The sequence below is a fragment of the Saprolegnia diclina genome (genome assembly GCF_000281045.1).
Source record: "Saprolegnia diclina VS20 unplaced genomic scaffold supercont1.6, whole genome shotgun sequence".
NCBI classification, from domain to species: domain Eukaryota; phylum Oomycota; class Saprolegniomycetes; order Saprolegniales; family Saprolegniaceae; genus Saprolegnia; species Saprolegnia diclina.
Window position 1 is genome coordinate 1 of NW_008246073.1, and position 25,596 is coordinate 25,596.

Here is a 25,596-nt window from a genome sequence, read left to right on the forward strand (position 1 = left end):
AGCTTAGTACGCTGCCTTGCCTGTGACGACGCGTTTCGAAATGCAACTTGTCGATGCTTCGGTACGTGTCGGTGTGCGATGCTGTGTTCTGCGCTCACTTCGTTCACTCAATCCGTGCCTGTAACGAGCGAGATCTGTGACCCGACGAGCTGTGCTCTATCGGGGTAGCGCAAAACCGTCAGATAATGAGAATGAAGTTCATGCAAGACGATTAAAAGATTACAGGCTAGCTAATATACATCAGGTGGTTGTGGCGGGAAGGCACCGTGTATTGTATGGTCTGATTGCTGAAGATAAAACTTCAGCGAAAAGTTGGCTTGCTGAATTCGCTTGACCTCGTCTTGGAGCTGCTGAATTTGCACGACCTGCCCGTCGTGCTTCTCGCGGTACTCCTCGAGCGCATGTACAGTTTGTCGAAGTGCTTGGTTTTGCTGCTCCATCGTTGCAAGCATCGAGCGAAGCTGTGCGTTCTCCTGTAGCGCTAACTGCGACCGCTTCGTTTGCTCGACGACCATGTTCTCGTACTGCTCGCGCACGTGCAGCGCAGCGGCTTGGTCATGCAGCTCCTGGCCCTTCCTCGAGAGTGCCATGTCGCTTGTGAGCTTGAGCGCGTGGAGGCGCTCCATAGTCGCGTCTACCATGTCCATCGTCGTCTTGCTCGTTCGTCTCGCCGAGTGGGATGCCAACTGGCCTTTTTCCAGAAATTCGCCCAATAAGAGCCCGGATTCTGATCGATCTTGTTTTTTGTATGCCGTGGCGTTGGAGCGAAGCGGCTCGAAAATAGAATCGGGCGAGTTCGCGTTTGTACTGCACATTTGTATGCTTGGGTGCTTTTTTTAGCGCCAGAATATAATTTTTGCGACATGTTGCTGTCCGATGAAACGCCCAACGTTGACGGATCGCGCACATGCGAGGACCTCTGATCCGAAGACGTGTTATCCGACGCGATGGCGGTGCTCGGATGATTGACTGACACCGCTTGGGAGAGCTGCTTGGTAGTTAAGTGATGCAGTTGCTTCAAGGTGCCATGGCAAGTGGGACCCTGCATACTGTACTGCCGACCTCGTCGCAAGCACTTGCCGCATACCGTGCACAGTACCCGTCATGACGTGCTGGAGACGATACCCAGCGTCTTGGTGCAACGACGTCAGACGACTAGTACTAGTCGTTTGCCATGGATGCTGCCCGTCGCACCAAATTCTGGTCGACCTCGCGCTACCTCCGCTGCCGAGCTTGTTGTTGCTGTTGAAGTGGGTCTTCTGTTAAAATAGATACATAAATCAACACTAAGTCTGAATAAAATTATCGAACCTTCTTCGTTGTGCAGGCGCTGGTGTTGATCTTGATCTAGGCCGGCGGAGGCAGGAGCGCGATCCGCGGGACAAGGTGCTGGCGCGGCCACTCGTGTTGAGCGAGGAGCCGGAGAAGGCGACGTAGAGCCATCTGCCCGGGATTTTGAACGAGGCTGTGGTGCAAGTGCATTTGAGCGACACGCGCCGCCTTGGCGGCAATCGTCCATGGACTTGGCAGTGGGAGGTCGGCGATAAGACGCGATCGTTTCGGACGCGCTAGACGTTCAACCAGACGCAGGCGCAGAGCACTGGCCAGAGGTAGCGGAACGCGGCTCGGTGCATGTTGGAGGCCGTCTTCGGCGTCGAGGAGAGGTAGCCCAAGAGTGTTGTCGGCAAGACTACACCCAAGGGGGCCGTGACCGCGTGGAGGGTGCTCCACACGTCCTTGATGAAGTCGCAGTCTACGAGGAAGTGGCGGTACGTCTCGTGCACGGGGGCTGCCGAGCTTGTCAATGCGCTTGGTCGCTACAAGTCTTGGTCGATACAATTGCACTACTGCAAAATAGGTATTCGAGTTGAATTTTTATCCCTAAAGTCGCCAGGCTAATCGCTGCGTGTGGCGACGGCAATCGCATCCTCACACAAGAGGCGATCATGCATTTCGCGTGCAGTGTCGACAACCTTGCCATACGATACGGACGTCTCTTTTAAGCACTGAAGAACACCAGCGACATCATCTTGCGCCAAGATCTCATCGCGCGCCTCGTGGAGCATGGCGACGCAGAGGTAATGTACAAAACTGAGGTCGTCGGACGAGACGCTGAGGATCGCGTCCCATAAAGCCCACACCTGATACATTTGGAACTCGCGCGCAAAGAGCAGACGGACCCATTTGAGGAGAAAGACTTCAGGTAGCACCTGCAGCTCACGCAAGTGGAGCGACAGCGCGGGGTCCAAGCGCGTGAGCAGGTCGTATTGGATTCGCTCCAACTGCATGTGTAAGCTGGAGCAGCCGTGGCTCTCGGTGGGACAAAACACGCCCGTCATGCGATCCATGAGCGCTTCGAAGATAGCATATGCGTCGTGCTCGATGCAGTCGCCACACGTGACTGCTTGGAGAAGCTCGACAATCGCCTCCTTGCACGCACTACAATCGCAGCATGAGTGCAAACATTCGCGTGTCAAAGACGCACGTCGTGGGCTTGCTTTCGTCGGATGAGAACGGACGTCTGTCGAGAAACTGGCCCTTCTCAAGGATCGACGGTGCGCGGGTGACGTCGACGACGTCAACGTGCACATAAGAGTTGTCGTCCCACGCGCCATTTTCGTCGACGGGCGCGCCGTGAATGACCGAGATGTTCTCAAAGGACCATCGACCGTCCGGTATACTGCTGGGTGCGACTGCAAGCGGAAACTGCTCAATGTACAAGAGATACACCATGACGGCAAGGAGTTCGCCCATGCCCTAGAGACATCGAAAGCATGAGCATAAGACAGAAGACCCATTGCGATCGTACTTGGTGGTAGCCCATGTCCGAGTGCTCCTGGGCATAAATGAAGAGAATCCGAATGAGCATGGCTTGTGTATCGGGCTCGCGAAAGTATGGCATTGCGCATCGCGTGCGCACCACATCACGCTGTATCATGTGCAGCAGCAACGTCGGCTCCTTTGGCGATGGCACTGCCTCGTAAAAGCACGGGTCTTCACTGTCGTCCTAAAAGCAGGGTAACTTACGTTGCATGAGATCAAGGTGGTGGGCGTACGTCAACGCCAGCTGGCAGCTCAAACGCATAGCGGTCTTGGAGCTGCGCGTACCGGACGCGTGCAACCTGCGTTGTCGGTACCCATGCCTCGAACGACGCCACTTGCGGTAGCACGCTGAGCCAGAGTCGCCATGTGAGGTTGCGCAAGCACGACCACGAGAACGCGCCACGCGTCGCTTGGCGATGAATGTCGTGGTGGTTGGATCGGACGTAAATCTCCACAAACTCATCGACGCGTGTCCACACGTCGCGGGTCTGGATCTCTTTGACAGTCGACGCCGTTACATGCGATGACAGCCGCCGTCGGCGGCTCGTCAAGGGCGTCGACGACGGCGACCGCCCGGCCGCAGCCTCGAGCGCGCCGCAAATGGTGTCGGCCCACTCCTCCGCCTCGCGCTGGCTCTCGGCGCAGAGATACCATGTCTGTTCCAGTGTGATGACGCTGAAAATTTCTTCCATGAGGTCGATCGTTGCGCTGTGCAGACGAACGATGGCTGTCTTGCCTGCGTAAAGGTGAGAATGCATGCGCAACTTGCCAGGATCCCTCTTACCTTCGGTGGCGTCGGCAGTGTAGTGCAGAGCAAGGTTCGAGACGTCTGTACCAACAAGTGCAACAGTACATGGCTCCCATTGCCGCTGGATGCCATCGACCTCGACGAGAAGCCGGCCTTTCTTCAAGCATGGGAAGCCGCCGCTCGCTCCAGCTGGACGCGCTTCGTCATGCTCGTCCATGGTGGCCAGGGCCGGCGCCGAGAAGGCCGTCGGGAAGTTGATCGACGGCAGTGGCAAGGACACAGCGCTGGCGCTCCGCATGATGCGACCGAGGAGCGTGCCATCTCCTGGGCTCGTGTTCATCGCGGTGTTTCGGAAATGGCGAATGTGGAGTCGGGTTTCGACAAAATAATTCGCGTCTATCTTGGAAACTCTATTGCATTCTCCATTTTGTAGAAAAATTACTCAACTGTGCTCCAAAAAAGAGCCCTCGCAACCGCTAAAGATCGATGGTCAAACACTCGCTGCAGGAGCAACTCTATGTGCTTCGCCAAGCCGCGACCGAAGACCAGCTCGTAGAAGCGCTTGGCCTCATGAGCGTCCTTTTAGTGTACGACAATGCTGTGCCCGTGCAGTCGATACGGTTTGGTAGGCGCCCTGACGAGCGAGGAACGTTTGGTCAGCTGGATGGTCTGACAACCCTGGGTACGCGCTCGCACATCGGTCCATGACTGATTGCCGCGTGCCTAGTCAATCACTTGCAGCAGCTTTGTGCAGAGCAAGCGGCGATGACGCCGCCATGGGCGTACTCAAAGGCGTTTGGCTTCCAGTATACTACGATACCTCGTTGCACGACGTGGCGTGCCATATCTTGCTGTCCGTAGCATTGGTCAAAAGCGCCTTCATGCTAGCGTGCGCTATTTGCGTACGCGCTCCTTGCACTGATTCCTGCCGCCTCATACGTGTGCCTAGTTCTCACGATCACGCACATGGCTTTGGATGCGGATTTAGCATCCGAGCTCTGCGATTTGCATTTGCCCCAAGAGCTCTACGATGAGTTCGTCGCCTCCGAGTGCATAACGGAGACCAGCGTCTCTGCAGTGGTGCAAGACGACGGACGTCCATCACTCGTTGCACTGCCGCAGTCGTGCCGGCTCTTGGCCCTCGAAGCACTTCGAAATTTGTGCTACACGGTGCGTGCGACGTCACGAACTCGTCTGTTGTAAGTCGTATAGGAAGCGCGGCAAGCACCGCATCTCACTAACGCTGCGTTGGACGACTTGTGGCAGCAGCTGCTGGACGCCACGTCACCTGCGACCGAGGTTGGTCTGATCGCGAACGTATTTTGCAACCTCGCAACGCACGTGCCGCGAGCGCTGCACGCGGCAAAAGACCGCATCACAGCGCTCCTAACGCGCCTCGTCGATGAAAAGAACGAGCACGTGCTCATTGCGCTCAGTGACTTGGCCGTCAACCTCGCCCGCGACAACCACTACTCGGTCATCTTCCTTTGTGCGCTGGACGAAGGCCCGGCTCCTGGTCGACCCATTCTGTACCTTCGCGACTGGGCGGAGGCGACGACCGACTTGGGACTGCGCTCGAGTCTCGGTGCGCTCACGCACAATTTGGCCTGGAGCGACGTGAGCACAAAAATCGCGCTTCAAAAGCTCGGCGCATCCGCTTTTCTAGAAGTGTTTGTGTAGCCTGCCGATCTCGTTTTGAGTCTACAACGCGCAGGCTATTGAATTCACAACGGTCGCCAACTTTATCAAACTCTCTCGAGGTCGGCTGGTCAGTTTAGTCGAGTGAATAATCAAATAGTTCCCTCGGTTTAGTAGAGCCAGCTTCCCACGAATCACGGCATGAGGATTTTCGCGTGCATGAAAAATTGGTGCTTGCCCCACCTTGCTCAAGGCCGCCATCGACGTCATCGATGCAGCATACGCAGCTGACATCGTGATATCTTCTTGTCGCGCAAAGTCCATGAGCGCGCCTTTGCACCCCGTCGACGTTCTGAAACTGTCGTTTCTTGAAGTCAATCTCATCCCAAGCGTTCGACGACCACTCTGTGTGGCATGCCCATGCTGATGGAGGTGATGGCCTGAGCTTGCCGAAGTCCCTTGACGAGACGGCACAACAAAATCAGCCTAAACCAAATAGGGTGTCCTTCACAATGGCTCTAAAAGCGTCAATCGGACGGCATGGCCTTGATTGAAACCCGTCATACTCCACAAACGGGCCCAGGCAACAGTGCTAAAAATCCAGAATGCTACACGTGGGACCACAGCCCGATAGAAAGTGTGGCGAGTGTGTGCAGTGGATGTATCAGTAAGGCAAGTGTACGTCGCTGTCTACTTGGCAGCCAAATCGATGGCGTGGATCGAGTATCGCAGCGTCGCGCTCGTTGCACTAGAACTTCGAACTTCGAAAGAACCCAAGTGTCCGTGACGTGGCAGCGATGTTTGCACGCGAAGCACGAGTTTCGAAGCTGGGCGAAAATGCGCCAACGCCAGCGGTGGTCATTCTTGGGTTCGTCATGCGCGAGAGCGGGGCCGCCGCTACTTTCTTAACATGCTCTTCCGGGGCAAACATCACTAACTCCTTGACGACTTGGCGCGACGCACAGCTTGAATGGACATCCTCCGCGACGGTCGAGGTCGATGCACGCTCATCCGACCGCAGAGGCACGCTACCCTGCGAGCCTCAGCCACCGCGATGCAAGAGAAGAGCCATTGCTGGAGTAGCCATGCTTGCTTTTGCTGCCGTCGTCGGTGGCCTCTTTTTGGCTGATGTCTTTACACCAAGTCGCCACACAACGGCTGCCTCGGAGCCTACCACAGACCAGGCGACGCCGACGCCAGCGTTACCCGGACAACCGAAGCCCTCGTCAACGAACGCACCTGTGCCAGAAGAGACAAAAGAGTTTGTCGATGGTAGCCTCACGGATCAGCTACTGAGCCAACTCACAAAGCTTCGCGCCGCGCACAACCTCTCGGCGCCGGTTTGGAATACCACAATGGCCGCTTCCCTGCAGTCGTACGCCGCAACCTGCCCGGGAGATCGTCCCACAACGGCCCGTCCCATGGCAGCTGATGTCCGGCCGTACCAGTCGTGCACCGCGCCGGCGTGCACGCGGAGCTTGGGCCCGATGTGGTACTGGTTTCAAGATATCCAAGGGCTCTACTCGGCGATAGCTGATCGTCGCGTGTCGCCAGCGGACGCAATAGCAAGTCCCGCGTTCAATCCATGGCACCATATATTGAGCCCGCTGTCGATTCAGCTTGGCTGTGGCTTCACGACGGCCGCTCAACTGTGCTCTACGGCCCCCGCTGTTTGGTGTGCCTATGCCCCGTGGGGAGTACTGCCACCCAATATTCTCAACACAACGCCTCCCGTCGCCCCACGGTCCGTATCCGCGTCACTTTTACTAGCAGCAAAATAACCCACGTGAGAAGTTGCTCATCTGCACTTTTGGTTTGGTCTGGGTACACAAAGCAGATGGTAGCAGTTGTTGTGTGACGGCTCGACGCCGCGCTTCGGATGAGTGTTATCAAACGCAGCACGCAACACGAAGCGAGGGCCGCAACTGACTGCAAGCATTTCTCGAAGTGGGTTCGAACGCTTCAGATAATGCTAGTATATGTAATAGTATATTGCAACGGATTCTTGTTGCTGTGGAACGTAGCTCTTTCCGCAACAGAGCTCGGGACCAGGTTTCGCGATCCTTTTATGATAAGGTGGTGGTCTCAGAGACACCACACGTTATATGTCTCACATCATGGCCAAACCACTAATGAACACTGATGTACGAGGTTTATGACGAGGGTTATTCGCAACTTACTATTTGCGATTTATATATCTGGACCGGTATATCATGCGGCATCGTACCTATAGAGCATATCATGTATTATTGGGGGTATATTGCATTTAATATGTTGTGGAATTCTACAGAAATGAGTGCACATGACGTTCCCCTATAAATAATTGTGGTCGCCATGGTAATCAACGACAGACAGGCGTGGCCGGGCCCGTGTCTTTCAAACGCATCAGATACGGAAACCCAATGACCCAGTGATATAGCGTCTGTATGTGCGTGGAGTAGCCTCATCCCGTCGTGTACCGAGGTGGCCATTTGCCGATGCGTACAGCCGCGCCGTCCTTGCTTTCGTGTTCGTCCACGGCCAGTGTCACGCGCTCGTTGCGGATTTGGCGCGAGTACCAATGGCCAGACTTTCGGCAGCGTGCGTCAAGTGACTCAGCACCGACAGCGCCCCGACGACGCCGCCGCACCTGCCTCTTGACGTTTGGGCTATTACTTCTCGGTGTTCTCGGGATCGTCGCGGTCGTTTTGACGATCACGACGATTGTTGAGCGTGCGTTACCAGTGACTGCGACGCCAACACCGGCACCCCATGCGCCGTCGGCCACGACCACGACCGCACCGGCATTTAGTGAGACGAAATCACCACAAGCAACGGGCTCGTACACGACGCCTGTGCCAAGCTCCAATGACGTTGGCTCCATGTACGCACCAGACCCGTACACGATTGTGTTCCCGTTGAACAGCACCCAAGAAGTGCCGCGGTCGACTAAAGTCTCGCGCATCGTCGAAACGGAAAGTCCAACCGACGAGGACGACATTCTTTTGCCCGAAGAAGTTCAAGTGCACACGCAGCTCGCACGGCTACGCAATGCTATGGGCATGGAAAACGTCCCATTCTACAGCCGCGAGATCGCTCTCCGCGTCGGCAGCCTGGCCAACAGCTGCTCCAGCTTTGTGAATGAAACCGCGCTGCCACAGATCGCCCGCATACGGACTGTCAAGTGCTCCGCGGACGCCTGCATCCATACGCTGGGGCCGATTTGGACATGGTTCGAGGCTGGCTTTGCGCAGTGGAATGAGGCAGCCAGCGAGTGTATGCAGCCTGCGTCACACGCGTGCCGCGCGCTCCGAGGCTGGCTCAACCCGGATTTGACCGAGTACGGCTGCGCTTGGTCCAACTGCACTCAAGGAGCAGCTGAGGTATGGTGTGAGTGGAATGTCATTCCGACCAACGTGACGGAGTACGTCATTCATCCAGTGAGCGCGTCGCAGTTGCTACCTCCTACTACTATTTAAAACACTTTTGGTCATAAGTGTTTGTGTGCACATGTGACAAACGGCCCAGCGAGGAAAACCTCCGGCTTTACGGCAGCTGAGAATGTACAGTAGTTTCACTGTCTTGCTCGTGTGGTGTGATTCTAGACACGCGTAACCGCTTCTGCTGGCCATTATTGCTTTCACAACGAACCACATGAGCACCGTAGCCCCGATCGAGCCAGCTGGCGCCGAGTCTGAAGCACGGCCGACGGACTTGGCCGCTGCGGGAACATTTCTCCCTCCGCCATCACCGTTGCCCATGGGACGCCCGAAGCTCGTGCTGCAGCTCTCTTCCGTGGACGAGCCACCGCCGGCGCCAGTCGCGGGCATGCTCGGCGCACTCAAGACGCACCACAAGGAGCAAATCAGCCCCGAAGAGAGCTTAAAAGAGGTCCAGGGCGATGGGCCCGCCGATCTAGCGACCGATACGTGTCGCTTCAAGCGCTTGGGCAAAGGGGCGGGCGGTGCCGTGTACCTCGCTTGCTACCTTCCGTCGTTGCAGCTGATTGCGATCAAAGAGGTCGTTATGCACCACGTCGAGGACCAACACATGGTAGCCCACGAGCTCCATGCGCTCCACGACAACCTCGTGCCGCTCGTGCAAGCGGCGACGCACAAGTCCATCAAGTTTCTCGGGAAGCTCTCGCATCGGAAGCTTCACATTGGGATTGCTCACCCGTGCCCGCAGATCGTGTCGTTCTACGGCGCGTTCGCAACGCCCAACAAGACGAGTGTCTCGATCGCCATGGAATACATGGACTGCGGCACGCTGCAGGTATAAGACGAACCGTCACGCGGCGGAGGCTCATGATGCCGTAGACGTTCATTGACAAGAAGATTGTGCTGCCAGAATCCATTCTCCGCCACATCTCTTACTGCACGGCGCAGGCGCTGGCCCACATGCACCGTTACCGGTCTGTGTTTTGAGGTCTCTCGAAAAACATATTCTCACTTGTCCGCGGTGTTGCAATAGGATGCTGCACCGAGATATTAAGCCGGCCAACATTCTCGTTGACCACAACGGCGAGTTCAAGGTATCTCATCACGCGGCTTGGTGGCTCGGTTACGCATACGTTTTTAGATCGCCGACTTTGGTCTTGCGTCGACATTGTCCAAGAGTGCTTCGTATTCGTCCGATTTTCAGGGCACCATGATGTACATGTCGCCCGAGCGGATCCAAGGCAACGAGTACTCCTACCCGAGCGATATCTGGTCGATTGGCGTCACCCTTCTCACGCTCTCCCTCGGCAAATACCCTTTTGATAACCAAGAGGGGTTCTTTGGCCTTGAGGACGCAATCGTGAACGAGCCGATCCCAGGCCCACCAGCAACGTTCTCGGCGGCTTGTCAAGCCTTTATTGCCGCGCTCTTGGTGAAGGATCCCTCGGCGCGACTCACGGCCGAGGAGGCGCTTGCCCACGATTTTCTCAAGGACTACAGCCGGACACCGGCGTACGAGGCAGTATGGGCAACCATGAATCCGCAGACACCCATGCGACCCGAAGACGTTCGTGCGCTCGTACATGCCATTCGGTGCCACGAAGCATCTGGGACCAAAACACGCGACGACGCATTCGACTTTCAGTCGCACCACCTCGAGAGCCTCAGCGCAGCGCACGCCTCGTGGAGCCAGAAGTGCGCCTTGGATGGTATGCTGTTCGTATTTCTGATGTAAGTATCGTGTAGACACGTTGCCAACCTGGCAGCGACGTGCGCAACCTCTGTCGAGACGCTCCTTGCGTTCTTTCAAGAACCGCTGCCGGACGAAGCCATTCCCGTCGATAACTGATCATGAGATCGCATGGCAAGATCAACGGCGGGTATCCTGCTTAGCTGGGACGCATTAAAAAAACGAAAACAAAGACTCGACTGCGTGGTAGTCGACTTGGAGTTGCTTGGCGAGACCATGGAGCGCCTTCATGCTACGGAAAAGAAAATGTCGTGAGGCAAACCTATATTAACATGGTACCGTTGCGCTGGGTCGTCCATGAGCGATGCGAGGCGACTGCGGTCGTGTGTGGCCATCCAGCCTTGGACCGCGGTCGCAATCTTCTGCAGTTCGGCAGCGTTCGCAGCCGTCGTCGTCATCGGCGCCTACGATGCAAGAGGCATCTTTAGAAATATGCAATCGCGAAATGACGCACAATGACAGCGCTCGCGGGGGCAGCGGCGTGGCGCTTCAAAAACGGATGCGCCAAAAGCACTTGCGCTGGCGGTCGGTGCATTGGGTCCTTCTTCAAGCACTAGACCTCACATAGCGTGAACGCCAAGAATATTGAAGATAGTACGTACGAGATCGAGAAAGTCGCAGAGGTCGGGTGAAAAGTGATCGCCAAAATCGCGCAGCCGCGGTGATGGCTGCTCTTGGACAGCATGGACAACACCCCAGTAGCCGTCTTCAGTGGGTACAGGCAGCCGTCCGATGGCACACGCCATCAATGCCAAGCCGAACGACCTACATTCGATTAAAACACAAGCTGTTGGACATTTTCTGTACCAGACGTCCGACGGATACGAGTACGTGCCGCCGCTAATGCGCTCTGGCGCCATGTACCTAGGCTCATGATTCCATGTTTCGAGGTAAAAGTAGTCATTGGCGTACAAGAGCGTGCCCGTAAACGTCGTAGCTTTGGCCAGTGTGTTTTCGAGCTCGGTCGAGATGCCAAAGTCCGAGATCTTGACTGCACCTTGCTGGCTTACGAGGATGTTGCTGAGTTTGATGTCGCGGTGGAGCTGGTGGTGTTCGTGCAGGAAAGCAAGTCCACTGAGCACGCTTGTACCGATTTTGGCCAGCATTGACTCGGAGCACGGCCGGCCTGACTTCATCACGTCCTATACGCTTCCCCTATCAAGCACAAGGCATCCCGAGACGCATACGAACCTCGAGGGATCCGCCATCCATGTACTCGAGCACGATCGATACGCTGCCAATCTCCGGGTTGGTATACGCGTCGTAAAACATGACGAGCTCGTCGCAGGCCGCCGTGACGCGCGTCTCGTGGAGCGACACAAAGTTGGCGTAGAGCGACTTGAGCTCGCGCAGCATTTGATGGCGCTTCTTTTGGTCGTAGACTCGAATGACCTTGAAAATGCTTGAGACCATATTAGCAGACATTCGATGACATCACCTTGACGGCCACGAGCTTGAACGTGGGCAAGTACAGAGCCTTGTAGACCTTGCCGCTGGCGCCATGCCCGAGCTCATGCAAGAGCACGAGCGAATCCTTCGTGCCGAGAAGCGTTGTTGTCACGGGCTGGAACGGCGTTCGCGAAATGCCCTCCGTCTAGCACAAAATTCGAAAATTGCGTGAGAAAGTTTGCGTACGTTGATGTCAAAGCCATGGGTCTGAAGCCGCCCTTCAGCCGTAAAGTCAAAGGATGCGTTGAGGTGCTTCTCTTCGTGCGCCACTTTGACCAGATCGAGGCCCAGATCCATCGCCTATCGAATCTCTCATTTCGTGCATGCTGCCAAGAAAGCAATTAAGCCTACGGGACGTCGCTTGGCAGGTGACGACTTGTAACGCGACGCATCTAGAGAGTGCAGGATAGAGAGCCAAGCATACCATCTCCTATCGTACCCGCTGAGAGGTCGAGCGTTGGCTTGACAAACGTCGTCGTCGCAGATGCCGACTGACGGCGGGCCACGCGCCCTTTCTCCGACTGCCCGTGGTGAACGCTATATTGGAGGTATTAAACCGTTGTCGACTGCGGAGGAAGCATACCGTGCGCGCAAGGCGGCAACAGGCGACGTCACGTCACTTGACCGTCGCTCGAGGGTCTCATGGCTTGGGATTCGGATTGGCGCCGGCGCAGACGGCTGGAGCTTCTGGATCTCGCGCCATAGCTTCTTTTTGTGGGCCCGTGACGCCTGGCTCGATGCGTCCCAGCCATCGACATCGTCTTGCGTCGCCCGAACGAGTCTCGGACCGTTCACACCCAGCGCCTCGAACGTGGACGCATAGATTGTCAAATCGACCTTCTCGAGCCACTCGAGCACATGAGCGACCGCCCAGTCGCTCACGGTAACGGGGCGCGGCGTTTCTTTTGGCGGCGATGGGGCCGCAAGTGGCGTGCGCTCATGCAGCACGAGCTTTCCCTTGCGATGGCGCGCATCGTTGCAGGACGCGCAATAGACGAGATCGCAGTCTTGGCAATAGACATCCCCATACGAGCCTTCGCACTCGTCGCACATGGGCGGCATCGGCTTGTGGCGAGGCGTCGACATGGAAGGCGGCGAATTGGGCGTCGTAGAGGCGGTCGTCGACGCCGACTCGGACCGGCTTTGGCGCCGCTGCCGTAGCTTGTCGCGTGGAGTCGGTGCTCCTGTCGAGGTCGATGCGGAGAGCGACGACGACGAGTTCAGCGTCCATGCCACGGGCGAGAGGTTGGACGGGTACGAGAGGTACTCTCCGCCATCGTCGTCGGAGTCGTCGAGGAGCTCCATGACGGGCTCGCGCTTCCGAGGAACCACATCCTTGAGCCCAACGACGGACCCATAGAGACACGTGTCATGCGTCGCTTCGCGGAAATGCATGGCCGTCTCCGCCGGCCGGTGGTCGTTCATACTGGATTCCTCTTCTTTGTGGTCGGTGCAGGCTTCAACTTGGTCGGATTCGATTTGGGCCAATCGGCGTCTCGTTGGATTAAAATCCTCGGGTTTTTCGCCAATCGCATGGCTTTGCCTAGGATCCGAGCGGACGGTATTTCAGCCAATCCGCGTCCCGCGCGACTGTTGATACCTCCATCGGCAACGCTCGATGGCCGAAGTCGGGATCGCTTCCTCCCCGACCTAAAGCGACCACGAAGAAGACGATACAAGCAGTTGGAACATGGGTGCGGAAGACCTCCTCGAGGAAGATGCACGGGCCGACTGGATCGAGCGCGGCTTCGCGCTCAAGGACTTTAGCATGAAGAAGATGACCAGTACATTGGTGGTCGATCAATGGGATCCTCATGCTGTGATCACATAGAGATATGGGACGACGAAGAGCGAGAAGAGCGAGCTCGCGAGAAGAAGAAGAAGATCATCGCGCTCAAGCACGTGCCGATCTCGGCCAACGTCCAGAAGGTCCTGAGCAAAGTCTCTGGCAGCGTCGCGCAGTCGTCATCCGCTGTCTTCGAGTCGCTCGCAAGCTACGAGCCGACGATCCTCCGCAATCGGCGTTGGCTCCGCGAGCATGTTGCGCTTATTCACCAGATGGACGAGGAGAGTATGCGCTACAAGCGCCTCAAGCTCCAGAGCCATACGCAGTACCGCAAGGCGGCCAAGGAGATCGCCGAGAAGGAAGAAGATCGACACGCTCGCATCGAGCACAAGGCGCCGCTGCTTCGACGGCTCCGTAAGATGAAGACCGCTGCCGACACGAAGGATCGAGCCTACGAGAACGAGCAGCTCGAGGTACGCGACCCTTCTGACGACGTGGCTTAGCGACGTACGTGTATCTGTGTAGATCAAGTGGAAGTACTGGCGAGATCTCCAAACGCAAGAGAAGGAAGCGTACGAAAGCCAAGTGGAGACGCTCAGCGCAGCGCAGGTCGCACACAAACGGTTCATGAACATGCAGTATTGGCGCGCCAAGCTGGTTCAGAGCCGGAAAAACAGTGCAAATGCTACGGAAGCGCGGGACGCCGAGATGCGCGCCGAGGCCGAGGTAGACAACATCGACAAGTATCTACTCATGTCGTGCGCAGGCCAATGTCGACCATGTGCTCAAAGAAATTGCCTTGGCCGACGGCGAGCCCGAGCGGTGGGAGAGCCTCGACATGGAGAGGTCGATCACGATGAATGGACTTGGTGTGTTTGGCATCCCCGTGGACCCGGGTGACTTCGAGTCGCTTGAAGACGGCGGGTTCCAGCCCGAGCTCGGTGCGTTTCGATCGTTTTTGATATGTGCCTACCCTGGCATTGGTAGACGAGCACACGATCGCGTTTCCTACTGCCGGACCATTTGACATGAGCCACGAAGAAGTCCGCGTTGCCCTCCAAGACGCCTCGTCCAATCTGCGCGCGGCCCAGGAAAAGCAGTGGGCGCTCGATCGCGACTACGACGTGACGCGCCAAGACCATGCAACCATGACCGAGAAAGAGACCGAGATCCTCAAACTTTTGTCGCAGATCAAGGCCGACCACGACGATCTGCTCGAAGTACTCGCAGGCCCGCCACGCAGGGAACCCGGCGACCTCGAGCGCAGTCAAATCCACGCATGGATGGAATTAAAGCAGTCGTTGGAATCACGCCTCGAGGATGTCCGTGCGCGCTTGCGTCTCGCTACGACACAGTTGAGCCGCCTTCGGGATCATCTGGAGGCAGTCCAGGCCGACATCCGCGAGCACGAAGCGCGGTCGGACGCTCTGCAATTGACCGTTGATGGCTTCGACGGTGCGGCCAACGACCTCCCAATGGTCATCGGTCGGTCCATTGGCCGATTGCCCGATACGGCGCCGATGCTGCCACAAGCGCTACTTACGCGCATTTCCCACCGGACGCGGTTCGAGCTCATCAAAGCCGCGGCTGAGCCGGCGTTTCAAGTCTACGAAGAAGCCCGCGCCCTTGGTCTTGAGTCGTGGAAGGTATATAATCCAACATACCGGAGAATATTTTCGCAACAGTGCGATGTGTAGATCTCCAAGCAAAAAATGCTGAATGAAGGAGAGCTTGAAGCTGCGCTCCATCGGCTCGCTACGATCAAGGACAAGCTCCTCTCGCAGCAATCGCTCAACCAACGCGCGGATGTTGTGAATGCGGTCGAGAAGTTCCACGCCAAGCACCATTCGCTGTATTCCGTGCAAAAAATTTCTACGGGAGATCTCGAGTGGTGGAAGCAGCGCGACGAAGACAACTCGTTGGGCGTCTCGCTTTCGCCGCTCGGCGACACCATTCTCCTGGACGCGCCGTTGCGGCGAGGAGTTTTGCGCGGTGCCTGCCTCTTGCCGAGTCACAGCCTTTGGCAGCTACACTTTTCGGTTTGCGTTCGGCATAGCCCCATACGTACACTAAAAAATGTGCTTAGATCCGAATCCTGTCGACAGCAAGTCCCGCCTCCTTTACTCACGAAGACAAGGTCAAGGTGAGCTTCGGTACGACAGCGGCCGAGCAAACGCAAGCCGGCGTCTACAGTGTCATCAACGACCACGGCGAGGTAGGCACAGAGCCCAATGCGTGTCATCATGCTGCGGATATAGCTGCACGATCGCCACGACTTGGTGATTGCGTTTGTGGGCACGCGGCTTTGCTACAGCATCGAGTATTGGAAGGGCCCATTGTCGCCGGCGCATGTCCTCGGCCTTGAGGCGGTCGGGCGGTTCACCGAAGACGTAACAGCTCAAGTCGATTTGTACTCAACCAAACACGTGCTCTCCGAGTACGTCAAGATGCTGCGGATCCAGAGCCACCAAGGCAACCACCGGATAGCTGCGCTTCTCGAGGAGCTCATTGCAGTCGACGCGAGCAGCGAAGAGCTTTGGGACTCCAAGGTGCTTCACGGCCACAATCAGCGCTTTCTTCGCACACACTACGCAGCGCAGTTGCGTGCTAGCATCCAAGCTGAGGTGCGCCCCAGCGCTTTGTCACGTCGCTCAAGACGCTGATTTTAGGTTTCCAAATCGATGGACAAGGACATTCGCAAGCGACGAGAGGCCTACGAGCAAGCCGTGCAGTCCCGAGCCTTGCACAACCGGCGAGAGAGTCAAGCAATCGCATCGCCACAAGAAATCCGTCTAGAAGCCTCCATGTAAAATGCCACTGCTCGTATACTAGTACAACATTCGCCCTCTGTAGGCTCGAGTACCGGCACAGAAAGAGCGAGTATATTGAGGCAGCGACCACAGCAGCACGCAAGCTACTTGGTTCACCGCTTGAGATTGTGTTGGATGAATCCTGGTGCCGGGGTATTATCATGAACATGCGCATCGAATGGCGCGAAGGCGGTACAAAACTGTCGTTTTTACATCAAGTACGCAGTCTATCCACGATTTGGCTTTCGAATGCGGTGGCGTAGGTGCTTTTGGCGTCGGCTACGTCCGTGTGGCTTGACCTCTCGACGGTACCTGTCTTGTGAAAAGACAATGCACGGCAATACCTCCATAGGTCAAATATGTTCTCGTTGTAAATGAGATGGACGTTGTCGTCGCACAGTCACGAGCACACGAGATCGAGGAAGAAGTGCATTTGGCTCAACAGCGCCACGTCGCACTTCAAATGGAGACGACCAAGTCGCTCTTGGAACTCGAGCGAGAGTATTTGGTCATTATGAACCAAGAGGACGCGGCGTTTGAAGACGCAAAAGGCCGCGACCTCCTTCGGCGCGAGAAGGCACTACAACAAGAGGCGACGCGCGTGTGCCACTACGACCCGCAAGTCGTGTCTCTGCTCGAGCTTGAGGCGCACCGTCTTTGTCGGCGCGTCGATGTGCACGAGTCGTTTGACGCGACTCTGCGTCTCCTCCAGCTCAACTACGTTAAAGAGACGGTGCAGTCCCGCATGCAATTCATCCACAAAACGTGGGTCCGAAAAAACACGCGGCGACTCGAGAAACGTAAGCTCGAGCGACGCGCGCGCAAGATCAAGTACGACCAGTCCATTGCGGCCAAGCGCGAGATCGTCGCCAACGAAGAACCCGAGGTCGTATCGAAAGTGATCGACCCGCGGACCGACAACAATGGCCATCACCGCATCGTTCTGCGCATTCCCAACTTTGAGAAAGCCGTTGCGCCCGGCCCGGCCTGTACCCACGCGTAACAGTCTCGTTCTGCATGCCGTAGCTCAACGTTTTTCGTCTATAGGCACGTGAAATCGTGGGGTAGTCTCTATGGTCAAGGACTACGCTGCAAAGACTGTGGCCGAGAAGTTGCGCACCTAGAAAACGAAGGCAGCGAGGGTGCCCGTGGACCCGACCCAGCGCTGGACCGAGATGTCGAGCGGCATCGTGAAAATGAAGCGAGCTTTCGGTTTACATCGGCGGCACAGCTCGCGCGCGTCGAGGCTGAGCGCTTGCGACTGGAAAAAGAGCGCCGAGAAATGGAAATTTTAGAGACGCGCGGGTACGACTCCGTGCACAGCAAAGGTAAACCTTGTCACTTGTCAATGATTTTGTATTGAATGGTTTTAGCCATAACGGAGCTCAACTTTCGGCATGGGATTGACCGCGAAAACGCCGCACTCGTTGCAACACGCAATCGCGAGGACCGTCATGCTGCGTCGTACCGCGACGAAATCAGCTTCTACGCCCGGATCAATCAGTTTCGATATCGTCTCGGCTTGATTTTGAAGCTTCGGAGTGACTTGTACGAAGCGCGGGTGCTCGAGGTGCGTCTCTCCGTGTCCCGGTTTCTATTATACACACCAATTGGTAGTTGGAAATGATCACATCACTCCACATGGACCGCGAAAGGACGGACGGGACAATCGCGATCGTTCAAGTTGAACAAGAAGCCGCGCGGGAGCTCTTACGTCGGCGACGAGAAGCCATAGCGCAGTACGCCGCGTCGGCTGAAAACCTCAAGGCGTGTTTGATCGAAAAGCAGGTACCCGCCAGTATTGATATCTTACACAATTGATAACGCTATGCCGTAGCTCGCCATCCAAGCACGACAAGGCGTCGAAGAGGACGCCAAGTTTGCTATGCTGCACGCCCTTGCCCTCGACCACACCAGCGCGACGATGCGACGACTTTTTCTTCAGGCCCAGGACGAGCGTGGTCGTGTACGTGATGCGGTTCGCGATGCCAAAGAAGCGCGCGAAGCTGCCGTTGCCTTTCGACGAACCCTCGCCGACAGTCTTTTAGCCCTCTTTTATCGCCAAAAAGGCACCAAGGTACTTGCATTCTGCCTCAAACGCGATGCATCATTTCTTTAGGTGCACACGATCTATGGGGCCGGCCACGTGCTGTACTACCGCGAGGTGGACGCCGTTGTGGCCGTCAAGCTCGAGGCGTGGAAAGCCACTGTTTTCCAGCCCCTTGCACTTTTCGTACATGCCGACAAGGCCAAGCAACAGGCCGAAGCACTTCACATGACGACAGCTGAGGCCGAGATGCGCGCCTTTGTAGTCGGCGAGCGGGCGCGGAACGCGATGGAGCTGGCCCTCATGCGCGAGGAAGAAGCGCAGTGCCAAACGATCGTGGCGTGGGCGGTGCTCAGCGCCGCACAGAACGCCCGCATGGACGAAACGCTGACGCAGTGCGAGCTTCGTATACAATTCCAACTGCAAACAAAAGCCGCCAAGGTTGAACTGGCTGCAGCCGCGTCGGCCGAGGCGACGAAAGCGCACACGAGTAAGATCAAAATCGTCAAATCCGTTTGGCAGCCGCTGCGCAAGCCACCTCGCAAGTCCATATTTGCGCGCTCCAAGCCCGCATTAGCTGGCGCAAAGCCGCTTGTTGTCGTTGCACAGCCAGACGACAAACCAACGCCGCCGCCCAAGCCGGTCAAGCAGTCCAAGGTTGACCACGTGCGCCTCGTGCGAGCATGTCATAAGCGAATGTACATGGACAAGGTCGAGCAAGAGCTTTTGCGGTCGCGTGCAGCGCTCGCGGCGCAGTTTGGGGCGGAGCGAGAACGCCACTTGCGAGCACAGGTATGTGATGGGAGCGTCGTCATTGTGCGATACGAAAACATGCTAGGTGCAAACCGAGTACCTCTATGGGTTTCTCGCCGACTTGCTCGCAGACATCGCGGCCGAGACGATCGCCGAGGGCGAGGCGAGCACGCGCGAGCTCGAGGTCGCATCCAACGTGGTCTTTTCCATTCCGCACCCGCATCTGCAAGTGCATTTGTATCGCGCGCTCCTCCGACAAATGCAGGGACATACGCTCCAGCTTCAAGTGATGCAGCGATCGTGGGCGCGCCAGATTCAGCGATTGCGCTGCGTGCAAGCCGAGGTTGCACGGCGGAAAGCCCTCTCAGCCGCCATCGAGGCCGAGCGCAAGCGCATCGAAGCGCTGTGCAAAGAAATGGCCCGCGAAGAAGTCTTTTGTCGACGCTTTTACCGTGAAGAGAAACGCTTGATGCTGCAAGAGTCCCGCACCATGCAGCTCGCCGAGGTGCCACCTTCGAATGTCGTAATCTTGCAATTCACACTGCATCGTAGAACGAAATGCGCGAGTACATTCGCCAAGTCGAGCTGCAAAAGATGCTCGCGCAGTTTGATGCCCTCGGCGCGGACGCCAACAAGAACATGTCGAGCAAGGAGGCACGGCGACTCGAAATCAAAATGAACAAGCGCGAGATCAAGCGACTTGCGATCGAGTGGGCGCTCGTCAAGAAAGAGGACGAGCTCGCTTTGGCGGTATCTATACAATTGCAGTCTGACGCCTGTCGATCACTGTAGCTACGCGAGGTCTTTTTGAAGGAGGAGCGCGACGCGCTCTACGAGCAACAGCAACTCGAATTTATGCTCGAGCAAGCGGCGTTTCAAGACTCGGACAATGAAGACGACGACGACGATGCGCCCAACGTTGTTGTGGACGCACACACGCTCGTCGAGCACGCCAACAATACTGAGGTCGCGTCGGCCTCGCCATTAACACGCGACGAACTCAAGCAGGCCAACCGTCGGGAAAAGCGCCGTGAAGTGCAACGTCTCGCAGCCATCAAGAAAGCCGAGTTTGCCCATCAGCTCAACGAAGAGTACATGATAGCAGCCGCCGAAACCTTTCACAGCGTACACCACGCAGCGTCAAACATGATGACTGTACAATGCATTTCTAGGTTGCGACCGCTGAGCTCTGCGTCCTGAAGACGACGCAGACATTACATGTCTTGCAGCGCCGGTCCATGGACCTTGTCCAAGTCGGCGCTATGCAGGTGGATATGCGCCGATGTCTTCAGCTCGCGCAGCAGGTCATGGCGGGCGCACTACAGAAGAAGGCTTTTGCAGAAGCGTGCATTGCGCGCTGCATTGCTGCTGAGGTCCAATCCGGGCACTTGTTGCTTGGCGTCATGTGAATTGATCTAGGCGGCGCTCGAGCGCGCGATCGTCAAGGAGAAAGCCGACAACATTTTCATGATCAAAACCGTGCGCGAGACGGCCTTTATGGACTCGGCCGTGCTCCACAAGCGCGTCCAGCGCTTCCGCACCGAGTACCTCGCGGGCCAGCTTTACACGTACGCGCTCCATCGATTGGTATTTGATGTACTAATGTGCTGCAGGCGGTATTTTGAGCTGCTGGTCGATCTTGTTCTCTACCGCACGATGGCCGTCTCGGCCGAGCGCAATCTCTTTCGCCTCACGGACGAAATTGAGCGCCTCGACACCGAGAGTGCGACGAAAGCGGCGCAGGTCGCAGCACTATGGCGCAAACACAACCGTAGTGCCCGTCTTCGCCTCTTGTATCGTGTCTTGAAAGTCGTAGCTCGCGCTAGATGGTGATGATTAGGCGGTCGGAGCTCGGTCGGCGCTTCTTCCGAAAGGAGCGCCAGCGCGCCCTCCAGCGCGCGTTCCAAGGTGCTGGGATCAAATGCTTTGCTGGTATCTAAGCACCACGTAGGCTTGGTCAAGGTGTGGACGCACGCAGTCATTGTACGCAACGCCTACGATTTACGCTACACGCTGCTTCGCCAAGAAGGGCAGCTTCAGAAGCTCGAAGCCATGGAAGTTCCCGAGGTGCGCCTTTGTCCAACGCTGCTCGCCCAGTGTATATTCGGACGACTAGGTGGCAGTGCAAGAAACGGAAGCGTTGCCGCGTGAGACCACGACGACGCTACGCAAGTTCCAGCACCGCTGGATCACGTGCCGGCTCTGCAAAACACGGTTCGTTTCGTTGGCCCGCGATCCCGGATGCCACATGCAGCTCTAGGTATTCAGACGCGCAGAACAATCGGTTTGCGTGCGTTTACCACCCGGGCACGTACGAGGTCGCTTGCGTCAAGTCGTGTGGCACGCGCAAGGGCGGTCCGATCCAGGCCAACTGCATGCTGCATCGAGCCAAGCGCTGGCTCTGCTGCGACCAAACCATTGAGGTATCATCCCCTTCCGGTAGTAATCTCGCTGTACGTTGTCACAGGGCGCCTTCGGCAGCACCGGGTGCAAGCGCCGGTTCCACCTGCCGACGCGCGACGACCCGACAATCGCAGCGACTGTCGCGGACGCCGAAGCCACCGAGAAGATCAAGCTCGAGGCCGTGACGTCGGAGCTAGTCGCGCTTCAACAAGCCAATGTCTCGGGCAAAGTGTACTCCGCCTTTCGGGATCAGCTCGGCACAATTGAAGCCGGCTTGGTCGCTGCCCGCGCGAAGGTCGTCGAGTTCGATGCGTTTCATAAGCGCTAACACACGCTCGCGGGTTTTTACGCTTTGAGACTCGACAGGCAACTTCAACCTGAGCGGCTCCTCGCCTGCGAGGCTTCCCATAGGGGGGATGCCACATCCGTCCGGCGGTGCGCAACTGACCAGCGACACCTCTCTTGCAATATATATGTACCGACCGACCTATACTAAGTAGCCTGCACGCTATTGGCGTCGCCCATGGCTTTGCCTTGCATGACAAGGCCGCGTCCAAAATTTCCACCGTGGGAATTGCGTTTCCCGCGTGTCTGGCGTGGCCTTTCCAGCCACCGCGCGCTGCCTCTGGGAAGTGACCAGTTTGTGTCAGGCACGTGCGACGTGGCGCCAATCCTCGCTTGCAGAGTTGTAATACCAGCTTGTGATTGGTCCGTCGTGTCAAACGGTGCTGGACACGACTTGTGTGACCTCGACCATCGGTGCAGATTGCATGTGAAATTTCGGTTCGAAGAAACGAACGGCGAGTGTGTGCGCCCTCTACCAACGCCCTTTGATTATGAACGTCACTTTCTAATTTGCCAGCATGAACACATTTCACCCGTACCACCGCTTTATGAGCGACGCGGCCATTAACCAAGCCAAAATTGAGCGCGGTCGTAGCAAGACCAACGAGAAGCGCACATCCAAGCGCGACGGTGAACAAGGCGACAGCGACGACGATCTCGGCCGCGGTGTGAACAATCACTCGGGTTCCAGCCTCTCTAACCGCGATTCGACCGACAGTTTCATGTCCAAATGATATGTCGAACCCTCTCGTAATATTTACAATTAATATTTAAAAGTTTGCCACGTCATGACACATAATTGAGCCTTGGCGAACGCTTCGTTCCGTCCTACCGGTACCAGTGCACGACACAAAGCAGCATGATCCGGCGTTGAAGCGCGGTTGCACATCCCGCTTTGTAGCTCCTTGCGACTGTAGTATATACACTTGCACTACGCGACGGTTTCCTCCATCCTTCTTCGAGCGCTCGCAGCCAGTGTGCTCTTGGAAACCCACCACCAGTGGTTCAGCACATCCTTTTGGGCTCGTTCACAGACTGACGTGCGCCGTGGCTCGTATGGCTCAGATTGCTCGGCCTGCTTGCGAGACAGAGACCATGGTGGGTTGACTTGAAGGTCTGCGAGTTGACGGGCCTTTTTACTGTGTAAGGTCCGTCCTCTCTTCTCGAATGTACCAGTACCACGCGCGTAGAATGGACACGGAGGTGAATTTCTCTGAGCTTTCTTGCGCAGCGATGTGGCGTCAATTACTCCCATCGCACGTACGCGCGTGAAACTGAGATTGCGGATACAGGTGGGATCGCTCGTCTTCTTTGGAGAAGGTTCTCCATTTACGAACTTGCCACCCAGTGCCCATACTACCGACCATGAACACGTTCCATCCACACCATCGCTTCATGAGTGACGCGACGATGGCGCAGGCCCGTATTGCGCGCTCTCTCAGCAAGACCGACGACTCCAAGGACGGAAAGAAAGCAGCAGGCGACGACGGGCCGCGCGATGCCAACCTCTCGGGCTCGAGTATTTCCAACCGCGTCTCTGGCGACAGCGTTGCGAGCACCGCGTCCAAGTGATTGAGATGCTCGCGCCTAATTCTATTTATATTCGCACGCCCATAAAACTTGTCGAGAACGCGTTTGACTTAAGACTTGGGCATTGTTGACCTTCTTGAGGAACGGTCTTTGGAATCTGCGGATTCGATCCATCTGCCCCACGTGGCATGGTGCAAGAAAATGGTGCGCGACAGAGACCATGACCGTGGAGTCAGATCCGCGTGATTGCTCGACTTGATAAAAACACGAAGCGCGCGAGCGGTCACACGCGCGGAAGCGCCGTGCCAATAACTTGTATATAAATGCGTCCAGTTTGCCGATCAACGGAGAATATTCGTGGGATCATTTCAGGCAAACGTACAAGCTTCGTTGACAAGGGGCTTAGTCCAAACCATGGTGTATGCACATATATCGTCGTCTATTACTTCATATATATATTTTCATACGACGATGGCAAGATTTGGACATGGCAAGGTGCAACATTAAAATATTTACATCCCATGTGGGACCTTAGACGCGATTGCGGCGGATGAGATCGGGGTATAATCCGTGCACGAAGCAAAGAGCCGAGGGTCTGATGTGCGATTGTTGCTGATGGTTGAGCTCGCGGTTGCAGTCATTGCTGCAACCTATGCAGCAAAAGCGGATTGTGTTGTGCATTGTATGATCCAAATATTTTCCATGGGTGACGCATACCTGTCCCGTCACTTGTGGACGCGAGGACACCAAAATAAAGAACATGCCAGACGATGCGAGATTGGTGATGGCCACGACCAGACACAGTCTCAGTCACACGGTCACTGAATTTCGCGCCGCCTGCACAGTGTGAAATATTTTTGCGTTGTAAAGTTATGCTGACAGCGATTACTGCCACGAATGAGCTCGTCCGCGGGGAATAGATATGGATATGTGGGACTGGGTCAGCCTTCGCTTCAGGTGTAGTCGCGTTTCTGGTTCATTTCCCAATTGGTCCGCCCAAACACACTACCTCATAATGAACACATTCCATCCGTACCGCCAGTACATGAGCAATGCCCCTCTGGTCCAAGCCAAAATCGACCGTGCGCGTGCGAGTGCCTCCGACAAAAATACAAAGAAGGACAACAACAACGACGACAGTGACGACAGTGTTCGGGGCGTCAACTTGTCTGGCTCGAGCATCTCCAGCCGCGGCTCGCTCCAGAGCGGTGTGAGCACGTCCTCCAGCTAACCAGCGGAGCTCAGCGAACACCTATTTAACATAAGTCTACCTATTTCTCACTTATACAAGCTGATTTATCTTGTCGCGCTTACTACTACACCCTTGTATGGTGTTCCGGTGATTTTGAGACTCTCGAGAGCCATCGACGGAGTACACCGAACCATCAATTTCCACGGCCTTGGTTCTTGTGTCGCATGGGAACGCACCGTGTGAACTCTGGTCCACTTCCGGCCAAGGTATCGAAGTCTGTTTGTGGTCAAAAGCAATTCAACAACGCGGTCGAGAGACTTGGATAACGAGCTCAAATGAGTGTCTGTACGCTGGAGGAGCTGCTGGAGGCTACTGCTACGAGCTACGGAGGAATACCTCGCACAGCATCTAAGCCATTTATATCCTTCGTCGCGGAACTGCACTAACCGACGCTGTGGAGATGACTGGCTTACGATGCTCGATAAGATTTGTGCCGGGCCTCGGCTTCTGTGAATAGGTTTGTCACCGAGCACTGCCGCTGGTCCACATGAAACCAACTCAGGCAGCGGCCCATACGGATTCTGTGTGGACCAGTTAATCTTGCGCGCACTCCACTTACTGTACATGTACGTGGCCAACGGCGGTGACGCATCCTCCACTGACCATGCTGACCACCAAGAGATCCAAAAGCGAAATCTGCGTGCACTCGTTCAACTACATAGCTTTATACTTGAACAAGCTGCCGTAGGTATTTGTGCAGTGTTAACAGGCCGAGATTTGCTGTGTGTGCTGGCGCAAGCCCGATCCTGGTTCCACTCAAGAACATTAATATTTCCTTGACAAATATCTTTTAACCACTGGTGACGCGTACAAGCAACACCACGAGATAAATCGTACTAGTAC

The 25,596-nt window shown here is 56.2% G+C and overlaps 8 protein-coding genes across 9 annotated transcripts; 5 read left to right on the forward strand and 3 right to left on the reverse strand.

Annotated features, from left to right (window-relative positions):
* Positions 1-192: 192 nt before the first annotated feature.
* SDRG_02497 (hypothetical protein) lies at positions 193-746 on the reverse strand. Its single transcript, XM_008608089.1, has one exon. It carries the CDS (start codon positions 645-647, stop codon positions 231-233), a length of 417 nt encoding a protein of 138 aa, XP_008606311.1. The 5' UTR covers positions 648-746; the 3' UTR covers positions 193-230.
* Positions 747-1,277: 531 nt separating this feature from the next.
* SDRG_02498 lies at positions 1,278-3,916 on the reverse strand. Of its 2 annotated transcripts, XM_008608090.1 has the most exons (6): positions 3,608-3,911; positions 3,057-3,559; positions 2,810-3,007; positions 2,486-2,757; positions 1,974-2,439; positions 1,278-1,817 (listed from the first exon to the last, which is right to left on the reverse strand). In XM_008608090.1, the coding sequence occupies exons 1-6, from the start codon at positions 3,909-3,911 to the stop codon at positions 1,569-1,571; spliced, it is 1,992 nt and encodes a 663-aa protein (XP_008606312.1). In that variant the 3' UTR covers positions 1,278-1,568. The 2 variants fall into 2 exon arrangements, with proteins under 2 accessions (XP_008606312.1, XP_008606313.1); XM_008608091.1 differs by lacking the exon at positions 1,278-1,817 and having other exon boundaries at positions 1,844-2,439; positions 3,608-3,916.
* Positions 3,917-4,003: 87 nt separating this feature from the next.
* Positions 4,004-5,400, forward strand: SDRG_02499 (hypothetical protein). The gene is made up of 6 exons (XM_008608092.1): positions 4,004-4,158; positions 4,201-4,253; positions 4,299-4,377; positions 4,433-4,473; positions 4,521-4,741; positions 4,784-5,400. The coding sequence occupies exons 1-6, from the start codon at positions 4,058-4,060 to the stop codon at positions 5,249-5,251; spliced, it is 963 nt and encodes a 320-aa protein (XP_008606314.1). The 5' UTR covers positions 4,004-4,057; the 3' UTR covers positions 5,252-5,400.
* A 2,286-nt stretch (positions 5,401-7,686) lies between these two features.
* Positions 7,687-8,747, forward strand: SDRG_02500 (hypothetical protein; the record flags this gene model as incomplete). Its single annotated transcript, XM_008608093.1, has 2 exons — positions 7,687-8,528; positions 8,717-8,747. 2 exons carry the CDS (start codon positions 7,687-7,689, stop codon positions 8,745-8,747), a joined length of 873 nt encoding a protein of 290 aa, XP_008606315.1.
* Positions 8,748-8,831: 84 nt separating this feature from the next.
* On the forward strand, positions 8,832-10,590 carry SDRG_02501 (STE/STE7 protein kinase). Its single transcript, XM_008608094.1, has 5 exons — positions 8,832-9,463; positions 9,508-9,602; positions 9,662-9,722; positions 9,770-10,323; positions 10,375-10,590. Exons 1-5 carry the CDS (start codon positions 8,843-8,845, stop codon positions 10,475-10,477), a joined length of 1,434 nt encoding a protein of 477 aa, XP_008606316.1. The 5' UTR covers positions 8,832-8,842; the 3' UTR covers positions 10,478-10,590.
* SDRG_02502 (serine/threonine protein kinase) lies at positions 10,532-13,252 on the reverse strand (the record flags this gene model as incomplete). Its single annotated transcript, XM_008608095.1, has 12 exons — positions 10,532-10,610; positions 10,658-10,782; positions 10,833-10,931; positions 10,981-11,143; positions 11,186-11,242; positions 11,291-11,520; positions 11,570-11,770; positions 11,817-11,972; positions 12,014-12,127; positions 12,179-12,219; positions 12,267-12,364; positions 12,411-13,252. The coding sequence occupies 12 exons, from the start codon at positions 13,250-13,252 to the stop codon at positions 10,532-10,534; spliced, it is 2,205 nt and encodes a 734-aa protein (XP_008606317.1).
* A 152-nt stretch (positions 13,253-13,404) lies between these two features.
* Positions 13,405-22,004, forward strand: SDRG_02503 (hypothetical protein). Its single transcript, XM_008608096.1, has 28 exons — positions 13,405-13,611; positions 13,659-14,086; positions 14,139-14,339; positions 14,380-14,554; positions 14,601-15,259; positions 15,311-15,652; positions 15,700-15,828; positions 15,872-16,237; positions 16,283-16,419; positions 16,467-16,641; positions 16,687-16,731; positions 16,776-17,422; positions 17,471-17,751; positions 17,797-17,993; positions 18,041-18,211; positions 18,261-18,500; positions 18,543-19,262; positions 19,309-19,728; positions 19,776-19,973; positions 20,016-20,348; positions 20,396-20,596; positions 20,643-20,791; positions 20,837-21,016; positions 21,064-21,131; positions 21,175-21,290; positions 21,340-21,437; positions 21,484-21,646; positions 21,691-22,004. Exons 1-28 carry the CDS (start codon positions 13,518-13,520, stop codon positions 21,952-21,954), a joined length of 7,197 nt encoding a protein of 2,398 aa, XP_008606318.1. The 5' UTR covers positions 13,405-13,517; the 3' UTR covers positions 21,955-22,004.
* A 485-nt stretch (positions 22,005-22,489) lies between these two features.
* On the forward strand, positions 22,490-23,543 carry SDRG_02504 (hypothetical protein; the record flags this gene model as incomplete). Its single annotated transcript, XM_008608097.1, has 2 exons — positions 22,490-22,637; positions 23,320-23,543. 2 exons carry the CDS (start codon positions 22,490-22,492, stop codon positions 23,541-23,543), a joined length of 372 nt encoding a protein of 123 aa, XP_008606319.1.
* Positions 23,544-25,596: the final 2,053 nt, after the last annotated feature.

Excerpts from the sequence above, each read along its gene's own strand:
- SDRG_02498 (XM_008608090.1), bottom strand. The coding sequence starts at position 3,911 with ATGAACACGAGCCCAGGAGATGGCACGCTCCTCGGTCGCATCATGCGG. Across the intron at positions 3,560-3,607 it reads CACTGCCGACGCCACCGAAG|GCAAGACAGCCATCGTTCGT; the intron begins GTAAGAGGGATC and ends ACCTTTACGCAG. Across the intron at positions 1,818-1,973 it reads CGTCCGTATCGTATGGCAAG|CGACCAAGCGCATTGACAAG; the intron begins GTTGTCGACACT and ends CAAGACTTGTAG.
- SDRG_02497 (XM_008608089.1), bottom strand. The coding sequence starts at position 647 with ATGGACATGGTAGACGCGACTATGGAGCGCCTCCACGCGCTCAAGCTC.
- SDRG_02501 (XM_008608094.1), top strand. The coding sequence starts at position 8,843 with ATGAGCACCGTAGCCCCGATCGAGCCAGCTGGCGCCGAGTCTGAAGCA. Across the intron at positions 9,464-9,507 it reads TGGACTGCGGCACGCTGCAG|ACGTTCATTGACAAGAAGAT; the intron begins GTATAAGACGAA and ends ATGATGCCGTAG. Across the intron at positions 9,723-9,769 it reads ACCACAACGGCGAGTTCAAG|ATCGCCGACTTTGGTCTTGC; the intron begins GTATCTCATCAC and ends ATACGTTTTTAG.
- SDRG_02499 (XM_008608092.1), top strand. The coding sequence starts at position 4,058 with ATGGTCAAACACTCGCTGCAGGAGCAACTCTATGTGCTTCGCCAAGCC. Across the intron at positions 4,474-4,520 it reads TGCTAGCGTGCGCTATTTGC|TTCTCACGATCACGCACATG; the intron begins GTACGCGCTCCT and ends ACGTGTGCCTAG. Across the intron at positions 4,742-4,783 it reads TTCGAAATTTGTGCTACACG|GAAGCGCGGCAAGCACCGCA; the intron begins GTGCGTGCGACG and ends TAAGTCGTATAG.
- SDRG_02503 (XM_008608096.1), top strand. The coding sequence starts at position 13,518 with ATGGGTGCGGAAGACCTCCTCGAGGAAGATGCACGGGCCGACTGGATC. Across the intron at positions 16,420-16,466 it reads ATCCGTCTAGAAGCCTCCAT|GCTCGAGTACCGGCACAGAA; the intron begins GTAAAATGCCAC and ends CGCCCTCTGTAG. Across the intron at positions 20,349-20,395 it reads CCGCCGAAACCTTTCACAGC|GTTGCGACCGCTGAGCTCTG; the intron begins GTACACCACGCA and ends ATGCATTTCTAG.